Here is a 23,180-nt window from a genome sequence, read left to right as displayed (position 1 = left end):
CTCTTGTTACCCCTCAAAAAATAGTACAGAGATCAAAGTGCCTTTTGGATATCGATTTTCTTTTTTGACTCGGTTACTTGCATATCAAACTTTCCCAAGTGATGCCAGGACTACGGGAGGAAGAGACGAGCGTAAGAAAATGGATAGTAGTTGATCAGTCGTATGGAACAGGATTGCTGAGAGTGAAAAGGAATCGCGACGGCAAATGACCGCGCTTGAATTGGAAATGGATACGCGTGCTCTTGCGCGTTTGCATCGCGAATGCAATTGATCAGGCCTCATGTATCCTACCAGCAACGGCTAGCTAGTATCACTGGAAACAGGATTGTATGCTCAGAGATAGCCACATGCAAGCATGGCATTCCGAAACTGTTTGTTGCAGATGCTGCAAGGTCCCTCGTTGCAATGTGGCAAGATCTGACAGGAGAAACTGCTCCTTCGAGTCAACAGGTAGATAGAACAGGAGGACAGGAGAAAATAATTTCATTGCCAGTCTGGAGCTGTGTAAAGTAACGACAACCATCGTTATTCTGTTTATTTCTTCGCTGCAAGCAAGCTAGCTGGGAACTTGATGCACCAATTGAACAACTGAGAGCGAACATTATTCATCACGAATATGCCGACTATTGCAGTTCAATATTAGCCCGAACGTCGAATGGTTCAGTGTATATTATTAAAGTTCAATGTGCGAAACAGACTGGGTATGAGTTCAATCTGATAGCTCGCTGGCAAGATGCTTTGTGATGTATTTACAAAAACAAACGTGTAATCTATATCAGGATCAAGCGGGCTCGTCTCGAGGATAACACCTGTGAACGACTGTATCAAGATGTATGTTTATGTATCCATTCTGACTCTAACAACTATGCTAACGGATTATCTGCGATTCGTTAAAGGAAAACCTGTTGTGGATTGAAGCATTCCCCACCGGCTTTCTCGGTCTCATGAATGACAATCAAAGAGTTATTTTCAATGTTGAAACATCCAAGGAAGATGTAAGACAGATAACTGCTCATGGACCGCCGCTCTCTATCGGAGAGATCATAATGTCGGTTCCTGGTAAGGTTCTTTGCACGTTACTTAGGATAAACTTCAAGTAACTTAAACTCGCCAATTCTATAGTTGAAGGACAATACATTGATCAAGCGCTGAAGAGACATTTATCGATACCAACCTCGTAAGCTTGCTGCTGTAAATCATGTTTAAAAATGCTGTTACTTATCCTCGAAAATTGCTCAAGACCAAGCATACTATATGGTCTGAAAAATGGAGTTCTTTACTGTGCTTCTGACACGATTTCAGACATAGTCACAGAGTTGGCAGTAAGTCTAATATCATACCAAGTAAAGCTCGCTGTATTTACCAGAAAATCCAGGAAGAAACTATATGTGCAGCTGTGTTCTTGTCATCGGGTCAAAAAGATGATCATTTAGATGCTTTTGTAGTCACAGGGCAAGTGTTTATATGTCCAATTGTAAATGTAAATGTACTGCTAACATTTTGATATCAGGAACGAAGGAACGCTTCAAGTGTTTCTAGCAAAAGATGGCAAGCTAGTCTACAAGGAATTTTATATTCCAGGACCGATCAATGCTATGCAGAAAGTGAATGTAAACATCATGTTGCACATTGCAATTAAAAATGAGTATAAAGACTCATGATATTCTGCGTAGGATAATTGTTTGCTTGCTAGCTTGACGGATAAAGGACACCTTTATTACTTGGAAATCCAGAACCTCGAAACAGCACGGGATGTATCCATCCAATTGACACAGATTGCTGATATTGAAAGCGTCAATCGAATACATATTGTCCAAAATCAAGAAGGGAATCTTGTCTTGTATCTCTTGAGTGATCAATCATCGTTGACCAAGGCGAATATTTCTACAAGGTAAAACTATCCAATCTGATCGTCAGCTTGATATTCACGACAAACTCTCTAGTAATCAAGATAGGATATCTATATCAAACGACACGGAACAGATGGGAAAAGCCGTGGATGATGCTTTGAAGCAGTTGGAAGCACAAGAATTGGCACTTGCCAGGCTGGCAGAGCAAGAACAGGTATAATAAGGTTGCAAAGAAAGATTCCGAGAATGCTGATATCTTTCAACAGGAGTTAAACGAACGTCTAGCACGTATCAACAAATGCATTTATTTGTTGCATCGCATCAAGGCACACAAAACTAAAGACTTTAGATGCGATGTACAACCCATGATAGTGCCGGCATCCATGCGTCACTTTACAAAGTACGCAAACTGTTTACTGCGCGTAATTATCGAAACTAGCGTTCCATTGGACTGGAGTGATTGGCAAGGTACGATCCCAGACGTTGCCGTCAGTGTGCTTTTTATAACTCGCAATTATTTGGAAGTTCACATTGATATCGGTTTCCGTCGTACCTCCATGCAAGAGAATATTTCATTAGAGACTGCCCGCCAAGATTCTGTCTATGGCAAGACCTTGATTGTCCCGCTTTTAGGATTGGAGAAGGGAGAAAATTGGCAAGTAATTTTTTCTCTTCTATATGCCAAAGTCAGCTAATTGTAGCATCTCAGGATGTATGATATCCCACTGGATATGAGGAATTTGCAATTGCCACTCCATGTTTCGATACACATGTCCTGCCAGCTCGACTTTACATCTACGGGCGATGGATTAGAAAAAGGTGAGAACAAGGATAAAAAGAACTATAACGACTTCCATTGATTCGAAGCTATTTAAAGCAAAGGAACCAGTAATCTTTGAAGTATCGGAAATGTGCCTGGATCATTTACATTTTATACGTCCATGCAGCGAGTCCATCATGAAGCGCATTCAAAAAGATGGGCTGACGGAAGCGACGAAATATCTCGAAAATATGCATCAGAGAGCCAATCTGCGTGACAACAGCGAGCTTTACTTTCTCGGCCGCATCCAGGTACACTGCTATCTCGATCTTGCTGTATATCGATGTATTCATCGATATTTTTCTTTTTCTAGGATAAACAACGGTTGAATGATCACTTGGGAGCGTTTCGACAGGCACAAATCAAGTTTCGTGTGTCGCCTGCCCAAAGCATAGAGGGTATTATGCTTTGTCTGTTAAAAGAAGGGCACACCACGAAAGAATTACAACAAATTCTAGACACGCCTGATAGAGCTTACTTTACACTCGCTTCGTATCCCCAGTATCCTATCGTCTTGACATTATCCTCTCAGGCTGATTACATGTCTTTGACCATACAGAGCGAAAGCTCCACAGCGGTGCTCATGGTAGAATGCACCGTCTTATCGCGATTGCAGGATTTACTAGTCAACAGTGAACATCCGTCAGGTTTGTAATATACTACACATCAATGACATGGAATATACTTATAGGATATACTTTACAGATCTGACATCCGAAAATGATACCCAATTCTATAAAGGAATCAAGATGCTTTCAAGCAGAATGACTGACCTCGAGGAGATATACAATGCGCAAGGCGAAAGCGATGCTTTTTGGGAAACGCTGAAAACCATCATTAATGATTTGCGATCCATCCATTTCAATACCAGCATAGGAACCATTAATTGCGTGTAAATAGAACAACTTTGTTTTCCGTTTCTGCATATGCGTTTCATATCAAACAATCATTTCCCTTTGAAACGGGTGTGCTGTGTGGTTAGCATATCTACGCCGCAAAAGCATGTCATTTCTTCTGAAAGTAGGGTCACAGGTGTCACAATGTAGCTCCATGAGGCAAGGCATGCTTCTATGCAGAATCATCTCATGCATGCGTCAGGAACACTTGATATCTTTACAGTATTTTAGTAGTATTTACAGACATGCATTTTTAAGTTAAATATGTACGTAATGGATGAAGTCCTAGCATTACTATCATTCAAATGGCTACGACCGTAGCTTGGTACCGTCCAAGCTGGCGGTACGGCCGCTTTGGAGGTGGATATGGTCCGCGAAGAATAAACACTGCAGCTTTTGCAATGACGTGCTTGAGCGTTTTGCGTCGATGTTGTTCATGGTGATGATGATGACGATGATGATGGAGTTTTGTATCTACTTTTGGGTTGGAACTAACTATCGGTGTTGGAGGAGACTGCCTTGGTATGCAATAGGGTTTGAGCCATGGATGGAATAAGACGAGATCTAGCGAAGCACGGGTATTTGCAGGAGCGAGCATGCGCCTTAGCATATCTCTAGCATCTAAAAGGGACAGAAGAAGAAAAATCAGGCCATTATGCTTCAGACATCATGGTCCTGCATATGCAGCTCATACCTTCGGAGAGCTGTGTCGGTATGCTAAAGTCGCCGTGCATCATCTTCCCAAAAAGTTTGCGGTCGTCCGGAGCCGTGAAAGGGAACTGGCCGGTTAGCATCCGGTACAGAGTTACGCCCAAGATCCATACGTCGGCCAGCTGATGGTTGTAGGAGCTAGTTAACACTGCCTCGGGAGGGAGATACTGCAGACTTTCGACCGTTTGGTCCCCGCTATTTACTTGAACTAAGAAACTAGCCTAATATTATCGCGATATGTGACGAACTTACAAGAAACGCAAGCAATCACTCATTTGGCCCTGCTGAGTGATACGGACGATACGGACATTGTCCTGTGCATCAAAAACAATTTGTGTATGGGCAACAGAGCAGCTATCGTCTCGATGCTCCAGGTGGTTTGCATGAGCAGCTTGCACCAGCGCTGCAAACTTGATCTTGCACTCCTGCTCGTCCGTGAACTTGTATTCTTGCTCTTGTATAATCCATGATGCTGGCGACAGATGACTCGATGTACTGGAGCGCAAAGACGACATCGATGGACGTGTTCGACTTCCAGACGATCCTATACTGTAGCGTGCTACTCCTTCGCTGCTTGTCTTTGGAAGAGACGAGGTCAAACCAGACGATTCGATCATATCCGCGGCTTCTTCAGGTATCGTGTGCAAATACCGATGGATGTCTGCTGCGTTGTCCACGTCGGTACTTTGTTGCAAAGGTGACAGACTGAAAGGGTATGGCTAAGAAAAGGATAAATGGGGATGCGACTGTTAGAATAAGAAACCAAAAGATCAAGCATGGAAAACAAGGAAAGGGCAACCATAAGTTGCACCGATATGCAGGATGTGTACCTCCAGAGTGCCATGATTTGGTCTTTTCGAAAAGAGTTGCGATAGTCGGTTTTCCAACGACGGCAGTGGCGGCGCCGAAGGTGACAATTGCTTCCAGTCTATAGCTGTGGGGATATTATCCAGATTCTTTTTGCTTTTATTCTTCCTGCCATTGAAGAGCTGTTTCAGCTGCGACTTGAACCGTCCTGCCAAGTTGCTTTTTCCATCAAGCTCATAATGTACAGCAGAGACAGCTTGATGCATCGATGTCCTTGGTTGCGGAAAGGAACATCATAGTCCCAGAGTTCAGCTTTAAAAAAACGAGAAAAGGCTCGTTTCACGAGGAATTGCAAAAGAGGAAAATGTCCAGCCCGGCGGCAACAATGGATTCTCTCCCCATTGCATAATTTATACCCCCCTTAATCAAGAGATCGTCATCTCAGACAAACACATAGAGAGAGAGAATACCCGAAATTAAGCAATCACAGCTGCCACAGTTAAATGCATCTTGATAATAAACCGCTTTATTTATCTTGTACCTTGTTGATTATTAATAGTTATTGGATGCATTCGTTTACTTGCATCTGCCATGTTCGGAAAAAGGTCTATCCTTGCTCAGGATCAATGATTATTATTGGTATGACAAACTTTTCAAGGAACTCCGTTCCACTGGTTGCGTCGCAAGCATTTACGTTGCTAGCAAGCTACAATTCGATAGTCCACCATATCGGACGGTCTACAAAGAGCTAGGAGAACTATGTACCTGCTGCTATTTAGTCCTAAAAGCGACCGTTTATATTTGAACGTAGAACCTAAATTTTATCTATCATAAAAGCCTGTAATCGAGACAAGTTCCAGACGATGCGACGAATTTTGGTAGTAGAGGGCACGTAGATCTCCAACACGTCAACAGCAGTGGCGTACAAGTTCTTGTAACCCGGTACACAGAGTATGCTATTTTCTTTTACGGAGGCGCAGCCACGTGCGTCAGTTGAATTCTGGATGCTCCTTGTTTTTCCGGTTGATTGTTGACAGGCTCGCATGAAACAATTCATCTTGGTCTTCGCCCTTGATCTGGTCGCAGCACCCCTCGCTGAGCATTGCATCCTCCGTCATCTTCCGTGCCTACATGTACAGTGTTCCTTGCTCATCTGACGATAATGAATTGCCCGATAGAAAGTTCTTCCTTGTCGCTACTTGCTAGTTTCAGGGGCGCTCATCGTCGTTGCTTGATTTAATGTTTATATGTATGCATGAGAGATACCAAATATACTCGATAGCTTGGATTGAATCTTTATTTTCTTACTGCAAATGAGGATCTCCAGGTTATTGTCAAAGGCGGTGTGTTAGAGGATGGTGTATGAGCATGTACTAGACTTATTCCAAACATGAATGCTTATTTTGATTGCGTTCCGACCCGACAATCATTGCTTTTCAATTTTTTCTGTCATATCCAACCACGCATAACTATTCAAATGACATGGAGACAATCGTTGTCCTAAGGGTCGAGCACAGCGTCATTTCGAAAGAGCTTAATCGATTCAGAGCATGCGACAGCGAGACCCGGTGCTTCTATTGTCGAGAGTGGGCATTGTATGTTTACAAGAAACACTTTGTATGGAGCGCCAAGACGCAGGAGGAAGTCAATCTTGAGACTCCTGACAAGCTATGGGCTGGAAAGTATCAAATCAGCTTGCTCAATGCCACAGCACCTACAAAGAAGAAAGAACGCTCGCCGAGACTGTCAGAAAGATTTGAAAAGTTGCTGGACATGCAGTGGGATTACAACAACAATGACGTCTCGTTGACAGAAGACATTATATCAGCCTGTGCATTGTGGCAGACACTACCTAGCAGCTTGTCAGCCCTACCGCCGATCTTTGAACCTCTTCAGTTCAACCCATACCCTGACGCGATCCCGCTTGTTGACGATCCAAAGGAGCCCGCTCAGCTACTTGACCCGCTCATAATTGAACGACAAGCGCTGTGTTTGCCTGCAGACAGTTTTCATTTGCTAAAGAACCTCACTGGAGATATTCTTTTATCGCATACCCGACCGAGGTGTGGACACACTAAGCCTGAATCGCTATCCCCGTCTGATCTGGAGATTGAGCGCGCCATTTACAATGATAAGCTGGAACAGGCATCCAAAGCGGCATTGAAAGAATTGGAAAGTTCTCTCGATAGCTCGTGGCGACATTTGACGCACTTTTTGGATCGATTGCTAGAAGTGGAAAAGGAGCGGAATGACTTAATGGGCAAACGAGCCAGAGATACCCAGGATCAGTTTGTCGACGGGCAACATTTGCGCTCTTTCCAGGAATATTGCGCCGAGCATCTACCGACTTTGAAAAAGAAGAGCACAACGGTTGAGCAGGTTGACAATGTTTTTGATTCTTTTTTCCAGCAGTTTGTTCGAAACGCACGATCATTCAAAGACGATTTCGCGCTTCCTCGTCTCAATGCGCACCAGGCATTGATCCAAAAGCTGTGGGATCTAGTGGTACCTACGATACAAGAAATGGCAGATCGAATGGCATCGCACGAGGAACGCAGCGTCAGACACATCGAGAATTACAAAGCAGTCTCTGCATCGTTGAAAATGCTATATCCAGCGGAAGACGTAGATCAAGCGATAAAGAAAGTCGAGACGGAACTTGCCGAACGAATGGTCGGTTTGGAAAAGGATATCGATCATTTGCTGCATATGCTTCACACTGAATCGAAACCGGGAGTTGCGGGAAGATTGGAAATGATCGGTCAAAAAGACTTTAAAAAACGCGTCAAGAAGGCAGAGAGTGCATACAAGTCTATGCGGGACTACTTTAAAAACGACGTAACTGGAAGGATCTTCCCAGAACCTCTTTTCTGCAAATTCTGTCTAGTCTGCATCGAGGCTTTAATGCAGGAAGGTGAAATCATGGAGGCAGTCACGATCGAGAAGCAAGTGAAGAACTTTTTGGAGACTCACAAGGATCTTGTTCGACAACGCCAAGCGCTTCTGAACGAATTCGAGGAAGGCGTGCAAACAGGACGGAGAGAGTTGGCGGGTGTACTCGGCAAGCTGTTTCTGAGGGAGGGCATGCGTATCCAAGGAGAAAATCTAGCACTAAAACGACAAAACTCGCTTCTCAAGTCTATAGCTGATGAAACACCTGAACGAACGTCCGGGAAGAAAAAGAAAGCGAAAAGAAAGAAGAAAAAGAACAACAACGCAGCTGACATAACAACTGGATCGGCCAACAACGGCAGTCAGGTACCATCGAATTCGCCGTCTCCAAAGTTAGAAGCTGAAGATAAAGATCAAAGCATCGATGTCAATGCGGAAGCTTCGCCGCCGGAGCCGACGCCCCTGGAATTGGATGGAAAAGATATTGAGGCAGCAGCTGATGATGCAACACGGATAGATAATGATCAAGGCGAAGTAACAGGGAACGAAGTCACAACAGAAGAAAAAAGTCAAGAAACTAGAGAAAGTTTGCAATATGAAAAGCACTTGGATACTCCTCTGCGAGATCACGGTCATGCGTCAACGCAGGATGATCAAGATAAGAGCGACTTCTCGGCGCATGCTGATAAAGAGGATGCAGCAGACGACGAGCGCCTTGCAGTTAATGAGCCAGATACAGAGAAAAGCAGATCGAATACCCCAACAAAGCAAATTAATCAAATATGCGATATTTCACCTGCAGACCGCTGGAATACTCCTCAGACCACTAAAATCAACGACAAATGGAATCCAATTTCACTTAATCAATCCTCAACCTTACCTATTAATTCGCCTGCATCAACAAACTGGGGTCCATTTATCGGACAAGAAACTCCCAGATCGCTACATTCATCAAACACTCTAGGTGACAGTCTAGCACGTAATCCGCTGTGGACCAGCCTCCGAAACAAACAACCCGGTCCAACATTTGAAAGCACACAACCTCCTCCTGCCTTTGTGATACCTGAACAAGTGCGCGATATGAGCCACGAAGGATTACTTACCACTATCCAAAAACTGGCACAAGAGAACAACCGACTTATCCAGGCGATGAATGCCATGCAGCTCGAGATATCGCGGAAACAATTTGAAATGTCAGCTACTATGCGAGAGCGTGAAGAGCAACTTGTACAGTTCTTCGAGGCTCGCCGAAAGAATGATTTGGAGCAAGCCCGCCGATACATTGTATCCTTGGAGGCGCAAATACAGATGCTAAAGGAAGGCGGATCATTCGAACAATCATCGCGGACAGGGTTTGGTGCCATGGCCGGTTTTGGGAACCAAGACTTGTTTGCGAATTATCGGCAAGAAGTTCAGTCAACTCATTCTCCACGACAAAGGTTATGGCATAAAGGCGTGCGAGTACGTTGCGGTAATTGCGGAGAGGTTGGTCACGCCAGTACAGAATGCAAGGCAAGTATATGAACAGGAACCCAGGCGAAGACTGGATGTCAGGAACGAAGGATTGTTTTTCTAATGCTTCAAATATTACAGGATGCTTGTCGCTACTGTGGTGCAAACGACCACTTGTCAGAAGCATGTCGAATGGCTCTCTTGTAAAATTTTGCCGTTTCCTCTTTTTATTTCTGATTCATAGTTCCTTGTTCTTACCAAACGCTTGGTTCCTCAATCATGTTTTCCCATTTTACGCATTTGTATTCTAATTCTCATGTCGCAAACGTTCCATACAATGTTCTATATAAAAGTACACAGGCATTTTGCTGTCTAATAGTAATTATTACAATTTCAGTAGATCTTTTTTCTTTTCCTGCTTTTACAGCGACCGTCTCCACATTTTGAGATGAGGAGTTCCGTCTACAGGGTACGGCTCCTCGTCACCCTTTTCAACAACAAATCCGAGTCTCTCGTAAAATCCTCGTTTATCGATTTGTGCTTCTAACATGATGGCATTCATGCCGCGTGCTTTGCAGTAGTCCACTGTGACCTCCACAAGCTTCTTGCCCAACTTCAAGCCTCTGGCATCCGACAGGACAGCAAGTCTGCCGAGTTTACCGATGCCTTCTGCGTACGGGTAGAGTCTGACTGTACCTACAGGCACTCTTGTACCGTCTGCCTGTTTGCAGGTTGCCAGCCAGTGCCAACACTCGGGATCGTAGCTACTGTGAGGCTGTTAGTGGGATCATTGCCTGCTCGATCCAAAGTCAACGTTATTACTCTTCAGTCTCGGTCTCCAGCGGATATCCTTGCTCATCGACAAACACTTTGATTCGAACATCAATGCACTGCTTTTTGGTTTCTTCCGTGTCTGCCTGAAAGATTAGCGGATTGCTATATTTCGCAGTGGTCGTTGCCGTTGCCATGCTGAATAACGAAAACTCAGGTACACAATTTTCATTCGATTGACAATCTTTGTCGCCACGCCTTCCTTATGCGACCAAATGAGATACTGGTCTCAATATATAGGGTATTGGAGCTTCAAGGATTGATCTTTTCTTAATTGCCTATCTTGTATAGGAGACACATAAATATATCTATTGTTTGATGAAGGATTTAAACTAAAAATGTCTAGATATTTTAAATAATTGGTAGGGACACCCGAACTCCATTTATCATATTCATTCAGGACACGATACTTGCCAGATTGATTTCTATTCTGTCGTGTAGCCTTCCAAGTACAACAACCATTCTTGTTTATAAATGTGATGCCCTTGAGCCATCGTGTTGCCCGTAAACCTGCTTTATAGCTAAAATTAAATTCACCTTCGCCTGAAACAATGATAATCGCACTGCTGTATTCAGAGAAGCAGAAAAGAAGCAAAGAGAAGGCTAACTAAGGAGCCTAATGTACCTTCTTGTTACCTATCTTTTATCGACCAAATATTGTATATATGAGCTTTTCAACAGATCTGGGATTATATTATGCTTTTCCAGAAGCGAATGGAACTGATTTATGCGGTAATAACAATGAAAGCAACATCCCTTTGTTGGTTAAGGCGTATATTGTATATTTAGCTGTTTGTTGATTCTTATCTTTCTTGATCCTTTTTCTCGCTGAAATGCAAGAGTGTGTTCACACCCATGTCACGGTTCTAAAATCGTACTTTTGAAAGCAGCTCAAGAAACACGACAATTAGGGTATTTCCTTCGGACACAACATCCAATCCCAAATGATCTAGCGTAACAACAAATCGCGCTTGACCTTGACGGTGGCAGCGGTCAGATTATGGTTGTTGCAGAAAATTCCTCCACAACGACACTGCAGATACAAGTGACGGACGCTGCTGAACTTCGTCGTAACAGCATAGCCATCCCAACGCGCAATAACCTGCGCAGCTTGTTTCAGCTCTTCATGGTTTTCAAATCAGCAATTCACCAAATTAGACATTGAATTGTTCGAGACAACCTTCGGGAGTATAGGTTGTGACCGAAGGAAATCTCTGTAAGACATCTTTGGTGATTGCCGCATAATATAGCGTTTCCAAGACAATGTAAGCATTCAGACAGATTGCTAGTCAGCTACTTAAGCTAATCGATGATAAAATAGGGGCGGCCTTGACAAGCAGTTAGAAACCGACCTTAAAGAAGGCGTTAAAGCCTATTCAAATGCGGTTACCAACGAGTACACGGCGCGACTGCGCAGCCGGGGCAAAAAGCGACAGCAGCCTGAAGAAACAAACTTCACGGAAGTAAATATCGCACGTTTCGTATCTGTAAATAAAGTGGCTAATACTCTTCTAGATAAGAGAATCCGACGGAATAAACTTGGAGCATTCGAACTTGACTGCTGCGACTTTGATCAAGCAGAGCGCAGTAAAGAAGATGAAAAACTATCACGGCCTGGAGCACATCGATCAGTGTATCAAAACGTATGATTGACAGATTGGGGTGCTTGTAATAACAGAAATAATGTATGCTGAATAAGCTCGGCTTAAATTCCATCCTCGATCTCGCGGAGGAGAGAACTCCCGCTGCCCAAATGTCTCTTTTCCACCCTGAAGACTGGTGAATTCTGTGCAATAAGTTCCCTGCAGTTTTTGAGGAAATTGACATGTTCAAAGGTATCCACGCAAAAGTAGACTCCATTGAGAAGGTAGTATTGACAGTGAAGGCTCTTGTCAAGCTTCAGTTGCTAACCAAACGTTGATATTCTGACAGACGGCAAAGCGAGATTTGGGATGAGCCCGCATAAGAAGCCAGCAAGGCAGAAAGAAAAGCCATAGCAATACCAAAAATGATGTCTTTGCCATGTACTATCACGTATAAGATAACAACGAACAGTTGTCGCAGAGTATGCTCGATACTTAGCGATTTCAATAGTCTGGAAACACTGGAATTCCATGACCATCTTTTCCGAGAAGATCACCCCGATATAACCGAAGCAGATATAGTCAAAGAATAGGGTCCCCTCGTGGAGAAGCTTTTCAGGCACAGCAAACTTTGCTGCAAGTGGTAAGACTCTCATTTTCAGTACTGTCTGAGAGAAATTTGACGATTTGCATACAAGGAAGAAAGTGTAGGCGAGTTCCATGCCCTTCAGCTTTAAAGTCGATTTGTGCTAGTCACTGACTGCATCAAAAGGGGAAAGAAAAGAGAGTCGGACCACGCAAATTGCGAGGCAAAAGGCCGCTAACAACATTAATGATATCGAGTCTACTTTAAGCGAAGGGTCACCGCGCATTACTTATGCCAAATATCAGCTGTATCTTCGGCAACTCAAGGCAAACGACAATGATCTTCGTCTATGGAATTCTACGACAATCGATCCGTACGCCGCCGAATATGGGACAATGCGATATTGCAAAGGTCATGTCTTAACAAGGCTTGATATCTCATCATGAATCAAGCCAACAGCATCTTTGCTATGAGTCAACAAATGCGCCCGAACAAATCATTCAGCGTACCAACCGCCTCTTGTCTATGGTTTCGGCCTGGACGGAATGGGCAGGAGACCGAGAAAGCGAGCTCTTGCACCGATGGATCACAAGTTGGCCAATGCTCTGTACCGGAAAATCAAGCAACGTAACCGTGGCCGCGATAGCATAGAAGCCGATATAGCTACAAGAGTTGATGAGTATTTCTCCTCAAGAATGTACTACTATTGCACCAAGTGAGGTCGGGAGCAACGAGTCGATTTTCTGCAGTGGTACCAGTACAAGACACGGCTCGACCGGACGATGGTCTTTGAAGAGGTGTTCAGGATAGTTAGTTATCCGTCTTGCAATCATGTGTTCCCTCGCGATGGTAACGCTGCAGACTATCTGGCCCCTATTACACGATATGTGCTACGGTTCCAGCAACGCCACCCGCTGGTTGATCCGGCCATCGAGACGTCAAAGACCATCCAGAGAAATGGAGACGACGGTTGAACCATTCCGGTCTCCTGAACAAACTCCTGCGGGTCAAAAGAGAGGAACACAAGAAAGGCCAGAATCGTCCAGAGCTCCTGCGCTAAGGCGATCCGAACGGTTACGCCCAAAAAAGCAAAAAGGGATCCACGAGTCAAGTGGATAGGGCCTTACACCCGGTATTCAGTAAGTGTCATTCTTTTCCTATAATATGTTCTTAGTGCTCACCATCTGAACTATGCACCGCGGCTTGGATGCACTTGGCGGGGCTGCGCATGGCTTTGTCACATTGTTAGACGGGTTTGTGAATGCGTCAATATCAAACTCTCGCAACGCGACAACTAATATCGTTTATTAGCGTCATGCTTAGCTTTGCAAGTCCGCCAAATGCTGCAAGACGCGACATTATTTTCGGAAACTCAGTACAAGCAAATCAACAAAGTGGAGGTAGCAAACGGACACCGCCATTGCCGACGCACCTGGTTTCCTCCGTCAAGGGATAAGCGAAGCAGGATCTCAGAGATCCCTGATAACTTTACACGCTAACATTCCCACGGCTTCTACTATATATATATATATACTCAAATACATTTCTTCATATAATCCGAATTTCAAATCTACACGGAAGATTACTGCTACGGCTGTATTGCTTGGTTTAATATGCCTGTATCGTATCATCTCATTGACTCACGTATGTTGTATGTCGCCAAATATCTTGTTTAAGTTGACCTGTCTTTGATACGTTGGTCACTGTCAACTTCCCGTTTCGTTTTAGCTCTACGATAAGATGGCTGTGAAATGAATGCAAAGATGCATTAACGGGTTACTTTCCAGCATACGTCAGTTTATTTATCGCGATGCGAAATCCCAACATCCTCAAGCAATAGGATGTCTGATAAAATCCTGTAGTATCCCGATGATCATTCGCAACTTTTTGCATCGTCTGTAAGTTACGCTTTGAAAGCAATATGCAATAAACAATAGCTACCCTAAGCTTCTGTTGCTGCTGGCATCAAGATACCCGTTACAGACACTGAAGCTTTTGTTACGACCGGCTGAGGCAGTAACGCCAACCATTCAACTCGAGAAGCAAGATCTTGTAGATTCCGTACGCCATGTTCTGGAAGCTGTGCATGCAGCGCAAGACAATATAGCGATCTCTAAAAGCCTTGAAGAAAAGCTCGGATTTTCTTTGCGAAAGGGTCCTTCTTCAATCGAACATGCAGGTTCTGTATCTTTCTTGATGATGTTGCTTTGAAAAAAAGACTTTATTCATGACTGACTGACTGACTGACACGTGTGACAATAGGACACGGTGTCTTTCTGAACGGGCGATGCAAACCAGGTCAAGTTGTAAGCTTTTATCCTGGTAAGGAAAAGACAGATAGGTTAACGAATAAATAATCAAACTTCTGCTCAATTTTCTTGCTAAAGGTACTGTGTACCTTCCGTCAGAACCTATTCTACTGGTCAGCATTGCAAACAGCTATATCCTAAAATGTATTGATGGAATCTTCATTGACGGAAAGGCGACAGGTGCAGTATACTATACAAAGTGTAAAACGCCGTAGTTAACAGCAAAGTCATAGGGTTGTCGGCTAGAATATACCGATCATTGTACTATCGTGAAAATTGGCCTGGTGCTATCCAGACAAGTGACGCAACCTGGATGTCTGAGACTCCTAGGTCGGTCACCAGCATATCAAACGAATAGTAACTCGTTTCTGATCTGATCTGATCTTGCTCTTTCGTACAGAAATCCACTCGCAATAGGACAAATCGTAAACAATGGCACCAGGGCATTTTCTCCAAATGGTAAGTTTTCTGCCAGACTTACTTTCCCAACAAGAGAAGAACATGACTCGAAAAAAAAATTCTATGCAGTTCAATACCAGGAAGTTGATTTGCCAAGCAATTTCCCCATACATTTGCGACAATATCTGCCGAATATACATTGGAGCAGCACAGATCCTTTTTCAAGTTACAGTCGGATAGTTGTATTGATGGCTACTCGGCATATTTATGATGGAGATGAGCTATTTTCAACATATATGGATACAGTAGGGTAATGCAGAGTTGAGGCGGTTACAAAAGATCGAAATCGTCCAACTAGGAATTTTCTCTGTGTCAATAATACATAAAATTGTATTTATACTCATATCCAAGTTTACCTTATCGTTGTATTTCATAATCTTTCTCTTGATCTTGGAGGTATCAACCCAGGTTACAAAGTCTTCCATAGTTCGGGTGACTAGAAATGCCGGGTCTGTGACAGTCTGTGGTCCAACACGGACGTGGCCTTGTTCGACAAATGTTACTGCCTCCTTGACGGTCTCGGCCATTTTCAGTCTGCACATAACAATCGGTAATCGCCTTCGACAAAATGCTGATACAGTGACTTTGCTGCAGTCGCTGAATTTGCTGGTAGATGTGATAATGCCCATGTTGTAGAGTTTGTCCAAAAGCGCTTTCTCCTGCTGTGCACGGAATGGATCACGAGGATCGAGCAGAGAGATCCGGTTCGCTAACTGCTTAATATTGCCTGCAAGCTTATTGTACCTGTGATAGATCGTCGAATCAGTTGTCTAGTCACAGAATCTACAGAAATCGATCTCGACATTTACTTCTGATAATCTTCTCTTTGTTGCAAATGGTATCGTCTAATGATCTTGATCTCCCGAATGTTGTCGTCTTTCTTCCATTGCAAAAAGTCGACCTTTTTCAATAACTTTTGTTCGTGGTACTTTAGTTGACGCATTGTGAATGAATGAAAAAATGTAAAAACTGGAAGTGAATTTTCCAAAGCTGACGATCTCCGCCACTTTACGTTAAGAGGCGGGGTTACTCATGGCAATCTCCACATGTTGCGACACGTCAAACTTCGCCCTAATTGCTTTAGACCTCTGCAAACGTGGCGCTGTTCTCGGTACTTTTCGATAACAGCTCAATGCTGCAACGAGGAGAAGAAGAAGAATATACGCAATTTTCGTGAGTTGACCATTGTAAGATTATGACTGTTCGGCACTGACACTCCAGTGTAGCGTGGAGATTGCACTCTGACCCGCCACGGATACCCGAGTATCCCTGGAAGACGCCGTTCGAGTACGTGCCTAAATGGATCCAGCAAAAAATGAGTCGAGAGCTGGCCTTTCAGTTTGGCAGGGTGGCTGCAGGAGGACCACCTGAATATCCAGAGAATTTCTTGAAAGGAGGTAATAACGCTGAACAATATCGAGTCCCAACAGAGACTCTGTAAGATTCACAAGCGTTTTGCAGCAACAATGGCTACCCGCAGAGCATTGGCAATACTCTCACAGCACTTGAGTAATCCACACCAAGAGGAAACACGACAGCAACTTGAAAGGATATTCCAGGCGTCGCTTCTAGAAAAGCTGACACGGTCGGCAGCAGATGCTTTCGAGGACGGCGTAAAGGTCGACATTGAGCTACCACAAATCTACGATGCTATCGACTCTGAAGTATGGCTGCTGGCTGGAAACCCGCAAGCATTAACAAATCCAGACCTCTACGAGACATGGGAGTGGTTTGCCGTTACCCTCAACATTAAAGCCCCAGCAACAATCGGCAAAGATGAATCCATGTCCGATTACTATTCGCGTATTTACAGCAACTGGCTAGAAGGAGTCCAAGTTAAAATCGATGTAAACATCGACGCAGATGTCGTGTACACGGTTAGAAAAGGAGAAGAAATCCTCTTACGAGATGAAGGACGGAGAGAACTGCGTATGCAATTTGCAACGCCTTACTTTGCTCCTATGCGGAAGATGTTGCCGAAACGCGACCCGGAAACACTGGAGCTGATCCAAGAATGGCAATGGACTGTCGCGGATATCGATCAACTGGTGGAGAAAGATAGACTGGAAAAACCTGCAAATGAAGAGTCGTAGCGGAACGGCCGTGTATCATATTCAATGCTGTGCATAGCTTCACCCAGTTCTACGGATCAATACATAAAGTCGTTCTGCTTGCAATATCGTTGTTTGCATTAAATATAGAATGATCCAACGTTGGCATTGGATACAAGTTGCCTGTATTTTAGAATGGCTACTACAGTAGCAGCCTTACATGCTTTGCACCTTGCTATTTGTGATTGAATTGCTTGCTAAAGATGATTGGAAATTTTTCGATACTGTCTTGTGGTCATTCGCGCTGACAGTGTTCCTGAATTATTACATAACTCGTACGTTGCAACTGGCAGTTGAGTTTGCCGGAGATACAGTTCGCTTGGTTGGCAGAGTGTCACAAGCGTTCCTCCCATTATTACTCCACAATCTCCTCGCTGGGTAATGGCCAACGAGCAACAGAGCCCACCCAGCCAACGCAAACCTTCTCGCAACAGAGAACGAAATATCAACTTACGAAAGTATTATGGCATTGCCTCAAATGCAGGAGAAACACGGCAACCTTACGACATTGGTGAGAGATGACATGAGATTCTGCGCGGATCCCGTAACTGACTTTGGGCAAAAAGATGGCAGCACTTTTGAACCAAACAAGTACTTTGCAAGGCTTCTTAAAGAAAAGTCTCTTAACGGACTAATGGCAAAAGATAACGAGCTAGTAGCAGGTAAATGGACCATATTTTCGTGTATTTGTCGCAAAGGCAGGATGATAACTGACACATGCCCCCGAAGAAATAAGAGAAATCGATGGTGATATGAAGACATTGGTATATGAGAATTACAACAAGTTTATCAGTGCTACCGACACGATACGCAAGGTTTGAATATAGCAGTGTCTTTGAAAAAAAAAAAACCACCTGACTGATATTCAACAAATAGATGAAATCAAATGTGGAAGACATGGAATCTGAAATGAAGCATCTTGACGAAAATGTGAGCAGTATTTCGAAACAGTGCGCAGAAATATCACAAGCTTTGGGCCCCAACCGCGAGAAAATCAAAAGATTGACAACGGCTCACAACATGCTGAAACGACTGCAGTTTATATTCGACTTGCCGAATCGACTCAATCATTGCCTCGCTGATCGTCAGTATGTGCAAGCTGTCAAATATTACATACGTGCCACGCGACTGTTAGAGCATTATCAACATATGGCCGCCTTTAAAGGAATTGAACGCGACTGCATCGCTATAACGGAAAAGATCAAAGTACAGCTATGGGAAAATATGGACAGCAAGGATACAGCGACCGAGTCTGCAAAACTTTTACTTTTATTGAATGAAGACAGACGCAAAGTTTGGAAAAAATTTCTCAAAATGTAAGTCCTCAAAATGCATCTTTAGCCCGTGCATCTCATTTAGTAAATTTCTATGTAGCCAAGAAGATATTCTTAAAAACGAAAGTGGCAACTGGGACAGTATCAATAAAGTGCAAGATCTCCAGGATATTGTTCTTGTCCGTTTGGATACACTTGTTGCCAGTTTCAAGGATCTATTTCTGCAAGACCCCGATGTGTCAAATATGGAGGTGAGGAACATATCATGCAAAGCATAGTGCACGAGGACCCGCAAAATAATTCTCGATACATGCATAGATTGCACGGACGGATCTCGTCCAAGTCGTCAATCCTTACCTAGAACGATTCTTCAAAATAGCATCTACATTGCTGGATGCCAAAGATACCACGAACGTTGAGGACGCTGCAAGCAACCAAACTGAACGCATGCAAACGGTCACTGCTTTGCGAAACGCCATATCTAGTCACGGCAGATCACTATCGACCATGACTGACATAGACGCCAGAATGAATACACTCGGAGCACAGTGGGAAACGCAGCTCATAACATCTTCGATGCAGAGTACAGTAGCTCAAATCAAAGGTAAATACTCGTCATCCACAGACCAAAGCGTGTTGGCTAGCTAAATTGAACAACTTTTTGCAACAGCTCAAAGCTTTGAACTTGCAAGTTTGAAATTGACCGATGATTTAAGTAATGCCATAGCAGAAGCAGAATCATCGCTTTTGCAGCACATCGAAGAGAAGCTTTTGATCCCACTTTATAAGTGCTTACAAGCGCAGCCGGCCCATGAGTACCGGACGATGTTTGTTACGAGGGTGCGCGAAAGCTTGCATACTTTTTGGCAGGATGTTTTGAATATCTTATCTGTAAGTATCCGTGTAGCTTATGGGTTTGGAAGAGGTTCGCAAAACTTACTCTGCCTGCTATGTGACAGACTTTGCAAGATTCGGAACAAAGCAACCGGCAAGTAGCATTCTTTCTAGGCTCGCGACTTTGTTACTATTTTGGAGAAACAGGCATAGAAAGGCTTTACAGGAATTACCCAGACTTTTACAACCAAGATACCCAATCCAGCACCGTTGACAATTTCCTAAAAAAGGGCCAGGGGCTGTTGAACGAACAGGTTATGGAAGAGGGCTACGATCTATCGCAAAAAATTCAGCGCCACTATATCAAGAAGGCACCGTCAAATGGATCTGGGGAAAAACCAACACAAGTGTCATCTGTATGGCAAACTACAGCTGGCCGGCTTGGAGAGATCGAACATCTTGTCGAGATTATATGCCATCGACAGCCGCCTGCCGATAGATATCCCGAGCTTTTGGACGCCGATTTTGAATATCGCTTCAACGATGGACTGTATGCCCGACCTGAACCTTCCACGCACAGCCTGGCGACTGCATCCTCAGATACTCAAGGTCTAGGCATCATTCCCAGAGTCGGATTTGATATCGATATGAACATGAACATGATGAGCAACATTGACAAGCTGTTTGCTGAGCGGGTGGACGTTTATCGGCAGGTGGAGCCCACACCTACCGGCGTCGCGAGCGCGCTGCTGCGTATATTACTAAAAACTTTCTACGAAACTGTCCGTCTCGCACGGATGCAGACACCAGACTACCAGCAGATCCAAATTGATGTCGAGTACCTTCGATTTGTCTTGTGGCCCTATGCCCAGAAGGAAAAGTAAGATCATGTACATATATATATCGTCAATTGGGAAGTATAACTCACTGATACAATAGCAAATGGATGGAATCCATGTTGCAAGAGATCGTCTCAAGTGCTTATCTGCGGTGTCCTGAACCGCTCCCACTCGAACACGAGGTAAGACCGCGTGTATTAATGATCTGCATTGCATTGACATCTAAATACGGGTACGTAGGAAATGGAACGTATACTTTCACCTTATTACTCCCCATCTTCAAATAATGTAGATACTGCACCGGATGAACAGAGCTCATAAAATTATATATCCTGTTCTTGATTGTAAATAATTGACCTTGGATACAACCAGTCGATTTTGTGAGCCGCCACGATAAACATCCAACTTTCTGCTGATACACTCGTTTCATAAGCGAATTTCTATTATCAATCACATATTATATGGCACGAAAATTGGGAACACGCCACTCTCAGGTTGCACGTAGATCACTAGACGAGATTTTCTTTGGCCGAACCATACCAGAGCATCTGCCGTTGAAGTGGAGGACTGACCAGCAACGAGAGCTTTTGGAAACACAATATGGATTTCTAGTATTATATCTATTTATGCGGCAATAACTGTTGTACAGCACTGACTTTGGAATAATCATGCGACAATAACAATGACATGTAGACTTGTTGAATAGCATTCCAGCTGCTCTTAGTGGACGATCGAAATGTAATATCGGTAAAGCCAATTACAGGTGAGCCGTCAAATTTTGCCGAAAGCTGGGATGGGGCAGTAAAGCTATTTAAAGCATACGGTGCTGTCAACGAAGATCCAATTTTAGGCATAGCTCATCGGGATATCAATGGAAGGAGGAGCCAAACCTCTTTTGATCCCATTGATCCATTTTATCCCGTCGCTTTTCCCCAAGTTCCCTCATCGTTGCCGACAATGATTAAAAACTTTGGAAAACTGAAGCAGGTAACTTTTTGCATCTGGTCTCCTGTCGCGATCTAGCCGAGAAGACCGCGTGATGAGCTGTAGCGGGTCGGCGGAGTGTCCTTGGTTCTAGATCTAACCCACCCGCTCGGATAACATAGTGGACAGGCGAGCGGCTAGGCGCTGCCAAAGCGACTCTGCAAACGGAGGATTTTCAAAGACTAGAGACTGATACAGAAAGAAAACGGGCGACATTTGAAAAAGTGCATCAAGCTCTTGAAGTATTTCACGGTCAACTTTCGAAAAAGAAGCCGTCTCCTGAGGATGGAAAGACCAAGGTCGCTCCCTTGGAAGCTGTAGGCGCTTGCTGGATCAATCATGGCTCGTCCTTCTCTGAAGATTCAGCTCTAGGTACTTACTAACATACACACACGCTAAAGAGCGCATCACGATCACATAACTGATATAGCTCGATGCCTTTTATAGGCATAGCCTTGTTGAATTTTGGACAGGCTGAATCTAGAATAGCCATGCTTCAGGATGATTTAGCTGCTCAGGTGAAAGAAGGATACATGAGGACATTGGAAGACGCCTTGCGAGAATACAAAGAGTACCAGGCGCTCAAGAAGAAGCTGGAAGGTCGTCGACTAGACTATGATGCGAAGCTAGCTCGCTTGCAAAAAGCCAAAAAGGAAAAACCCGAATGGGAACAGGAGATGCAAGCAGCGAAACTAAAATACGAGGAGACTGAATATGAATTACTCCAAAAGATGGTTCAGCTACAAGAATATGAAGTAAGGCATAAAACACCTGGGAAACGTTTCACATCCACGACTGTGATACTGACATACATCGGCGTAGGATACCCACTATGCAGCGCTTCAGCAGCTGTTGGAAGCACAGCATTCCTATTTCTCTAGAGCCGCAGAGCTGCTGGACAGTGTGCGTGCTAACTGGGGCCAAGGAAACATGGCAGGTGCTACTGCCCGTCAGACACTCCAAAATGCCACCTTTGCCCGTTCGCCCAGTGTCAGCTCGTTGAGTACGCCCAGAAACGGTAGCGGCGACGATTACTTTGCCTACTCTGCATCGCCTGATACGCTACCCGCGGCTGCTCGAAGGCCGAGTCTCCGGAGTGAAGGGCTATCAGCTCACAGTGTGCCTCGGCGAATGCCAAGTGCAACGTCCATTCGCAGCAACGGTAGCGACCGGTCGCGACCGCCGCCGCCACCACCATTGTCGCGACGACAGAGTCAGTATATATACATATATATATTTTAATCGAAATTTGTTTTGAGTAACTGACCATCTTGTGTTACTAGGCCATACTTCTACATTGAAAAGGCGCAAGGCTTTGTACGATTTCGAAGGAGAAAGCATTGACGAGCTATCCTTCCGAGCAGGCGATGTCATTACAGTGATCGAAGAAGTCGATGAAGGATGGTGGTTGGGTGAAGTGGAACACTTTGGACCGAAACGCCGTGGTATTTTCCCAGTTAATTACACAGAAGATCTCATCAATGGCGCATCGCCCCCTGTTCCTGCGCGACCACCTACATCTATCATGGAGCAACCAGTGGAAGAAGAGCATCAGGACTCGCCTTTCCATGATAATCAAGCGACACTTGAGCCACCCAGGTCCCAGAGCACACAGTTTGTTCCTTTGGCAACTAAACCAACTACCTCTCGCACTCCACCACCTCCTCCTGCATCATCCTCACGCGTAACTCCTGCGCTCTCCACATCCGCCAGCACACGCATGCCCATGCCACCACCGACCTCAGCAATCGCAAACACCGCCGCCGCCGACGCACCTCCTTGTCAAGAGTGCGGATGCAACGATTTTAGTGCTAATGTGTTTAAAAAGGGACATTGTAAGACGTGTTTCCACTATCATTCCTGAACGGAGGGAATGCATTGATGATTTAGATACAAAGAGAAGAAGAAGAAGAAAAGAGCAAGAGCAGATTACAAAATATGC

The 23,180-nt window shown here is 44.3% G+C and overlaps 13 protein-coding genes across 13 annotated transcripts; 9 read left to right on the top strand and 4 right to left on the bottom strand.

Moving 5' to 3' along the window:
* Positions 1 to 261: 261 nt before the first annotated feature.
* Positions 262 to 3,566, top strand: VTP01DRAFT_8761 (uncharacterized protein; the record flags this gene model as incomplete). The annotated part of the gene is made up of 16 exons (XM_069387918.1): positions 262 to 450; positions 553 to 701; positions 780 to 831; positions 897 to 1,059; positions 1,123 to 1,177; positions 1,241 to 1,322; positions 1,376 to 1,452; positions 1,511 to 1,610; positions 1,674 to 1,891; positions 1,944 to 2,064; positions 2,117 to 2,318; positions 2,376 to 2,505; positions 2,560 to 2,669; positions 2,728 to 2,921; positions 2,984 to 3,317; positions 3,376 to 3,566. 16 exons carry the CDS (start codon positions 262 to 264, stop codon positions 3,564 to 3,566), a joined length of 2,367 nt encoding a protein of 788 aa, XP_069241639.1.
* A 301-nt stretch (positions 3,567 to 3,867) lies between these two features.
* On the bottom strand, positions 3,868 to 5,350 carry VTP01DRAFT_8760 (uncharacterized protein; the record flags this gene model as incomplete). The annotated part of the gene is made up of 4 exons (XM_069387917.1): positions 3,868 to 4,187; positions 4,261 to 4,472; positions 4,530 to 4,996; positions 5,108 to 5,350. 4 exons carry the CDS (start codon positions 5,348 to 5,350, stop codon positions 3,868 to 3,870), a joined length of 1,242 nt encoding a protein of 413 aa, XP_069241638.1.
* A 1,216-nt stretch (positions 5,351 to 6,566) lies between these two features.
* Positions 6,567 to 9,635, top strand: VTP01DRAFT_8759 (uncharacterized protein; the record flags this gene model as incomplete). Its single annotated transcript, XM_069387915.1, has 2 exons — positions 6,567 to 9,488; positions 9,570 to 9,635. The coding sequence occupies 2 exons, from the start codon at positions 6,567 to 6,569 to the stop codon at positions 9,633 to 9,635; spliced, it is 2,988 nt and encodes a 995-aa protein (XP_069241637.1).
* Positions 9,636 to 9,849: 214 nt separating this feature from the next.
* VTP01DRAFT_8758 (uncharacterized protein) lies at positions 9,850 to 10,396 on the bottom strand (the record flags this gene model as incomplete). Its single annotated transcript, XM_069387914.1, has 2 exons — positions 9,850 to 10,195; positions 10,251 to 10,396. The coding sequence occupies 2 exons, from the start codon at positions 10,394 to 10,396 to the stop codon at positions 9,850 to 9,852; spliced, it is 492 nt and encodes a 163-aa protein (XP_069241636.1).
* Positions 10,397 to 11,259: 863 nt separating this feature from the next.
* VTP01DRAFT_8757 (uncharacterized protein) lies at positions 11,260 to 12,215 on the top strand (the record flags this gene model as incomplete). Its single annotated transcript, XM_069387913.1, has 6 exons — positions 11,260 to 11,372; positions 11,510 to 11,524; positions 11,581 to 11,722; positions 11,775 to 11,892; positions 12,068 to 12,126; positions 12,192 to 12,215. 6 exons carry the CDS (start codon positions 11,260 to 11,262, stop codon positions 12,213 to 12,215), a joined length of 471 nt encoding a protein of 156 aa, XP_069241635.1.
* Positions 12,216 to 13,009: 794 nt separating this feature from the next.
* On the top strand, positions 13,010 to 13,402 carry VTP01DRAFT_8756 (uncharacterized protein; the record flags this gene model as incomplete). Its single annotated transcript, XM_069387912.1, has 2 exons — positions 13,010 to 13,099; positions 13,178 to 13,402. The coding sequence occupies 2 exons, from the start codon at positions 13,010 to 13,012 to the stop codon at positions 13,400 to 13,402; spliced, it is 315 nt and encodes a 104-aa protein (XP_069241634.1).
* A 217-nt stretch (positions 13,403 to 13,619) lies between these two features.
* VTP01DRAFT_8755 (uncharacterized protein) lies at positions 13,620 to 13,884 on the top strand (the record flags this gene model as incomplete). The annotated part of the gene is made up of 2 exons (XM_069387911.1): positions 13,620 to 13,681; positions 13,740 to 13,884. 2 exons carry the CDS (start codon positions 13,620 to 13,622, stop codon positions 13,882 to 13,884), a joined length of 207 nt encoding a protein of 68 aa, XP_069241633.1.
* Positions 13,885 to 14,297: 413 nt separating this feature from the next.
* Positions 14,298 to 15,450, top strand: VTP01DRAFT_8754 (uncharacterized protein; the record flags this gene model as incomplete). The annotated part of the gene is made up of 7 exons (XM_069387910.1): positions 14,298 to 14,326; positions 14,399 to 14,607; positions 14,691 to 14,750; positions 14,816 to 14,917; positions 14,971 to 15,067; positions 15,138 to 15,196; positions 15,266 to 15,450. 7 exons carry the CDS (start codon positions 14,298 to 14,300, stop codon positions 15,448 to 15,450), a joined length of 741 nt encoding a protein of 246 aa, XP_069241632.1.
* Positions 15,451 to 15,466: 16 nt separating this feature from the next.
* On the bottom strand, positions 15,467 to 16,139 carry VTP01DRAFT_8753 (uncharacterized protein; the record flags this gene model as incomplete). Its single annotated transcript, XM_069387909.1, has 3 exons — positions 15,467 to 15,490; positions 15,553 to 15,940; positions 16,006 to 16,139. The coding sequence occupies 3 exons, from the start codon at positions 16,137 to 16,139 to the stop codon at positions 15,467 to 15,469; spliced, it is 546 nt and encodes a 181-aa protein (XP_069241631.1).
* Positions 16,140 to 16,242: 103 nt separating this feature from the next.
* On the top strand, positions 16,243 to 17,289 carry VTP01DRAFT_8752 (uncharacterized protein; the record flags this gene model as incomplete). The annotated part of the gene is made up of 3 exons (XM_069387908.1): positions 16,243 to 16,369; positions 16,423 to 16,593; positions 16,658 to 17,289. The coding sequence occupies 3 exons, from the start codon at positions 16,243 to 16,245 to the stop codon at positions 17,287 to 17,289; spliced, it is 930 nt and encodes a 309-aa protein (XP_069241630.1).
* A 399-nt stretch (positions 17,290 to 17,688) lies between these two features.
* VTP01DRAFT_8751 (uncharacterized protein) lies at positions 17,689 to 20,575 on the top strand (the record flags this gene model as incomplete). The annotated part of the gene is made up of 10 exons (XM_069387907.1): positions 17,689 to 17,818; positions 17,874 to 17,969; positions 18,037 to 18,122; positions 18,184 to 18,623; positions 18,682 to 18,832; positions 18,900 to 19,185; positions 19,252 to 19,472; positions 19,541 to 20,295; positions 20,355 to 20,436; positions 20,495 to 20,575. The coding sequence occupies 10 exons, from the start codon at positions 17,689 to 17,691 to the stop codon at positions 20,573 to 20,575; spliced, it is 2,328 nt and encodes a 775-aa protein (XP_069241629.1).
* Positions 20,576 to 20,763: 188 nt separating this feature from the next.
* Positions 20,764 to 21,108, bottom strand: VTP01DRAFT_8750 (uncharacterized protein; the record flags this gene model as incomplete). The annotated part of the gene is made up of 2 exons (XM_069387906.1): positions 20,764 to 20,838; positions 20,911 to 21,108. 2 exons carry the CDS (start codon positions 21,106 to 21,108, stop codon positions 20,764 to 20,766), a joined length of 273 nt encoding a protein of 90 aa, XP_069241628.1.
* A 103-nt stretch (positions 21,109 to 21,211) lies between these two features.
* Positions 21,212 to 23,102, top strand: VTP01DRAFT_8749 (uncharacterized protein; the record flags this gene model as incomplete). Its single annotated transcript, XM_069387904.1, has 5 exons — positions 21,212 to 21,241; positions 21,361 to 21,610; positions 21,686 to 21,993; positions 22,061 to 22,451; positions 22,522 to 23,102. The coding sequence occupies 5 exons, from the start codon at positions 21,212 to 21,214 to the stop codon at positions 23,100 to 23,102; spliced, it is 1,560 nt and encodes a 519-aa protein (XP_069241627.1).
* Positions 23,103 to 23,180: the final 78 nt, after the last annotated feature.

The sequence above is a fragment of the Rhizomucor pusillus genome, assembly GCF_041956525.1.
Source record: "Rhizomucor pusillus strain CBS 183.67 unplaced genomic scaffold VTP01scaffold_5, whole genome shotgun sequence".
In the NCBI taxonomy this organism is placed as follows: Eukaryota; Fungi; Mucoromycota; class Mucoromycetes; order Mucorales; family Lichtheimiaceae; genus Rhizomucor; species Rhizomucor pusillus.
The sequence above is the reverse complement of the archived record's forward strand: the minus strand, read 5'-3'. Positions and strand labels throughout refer to the sequence as shown.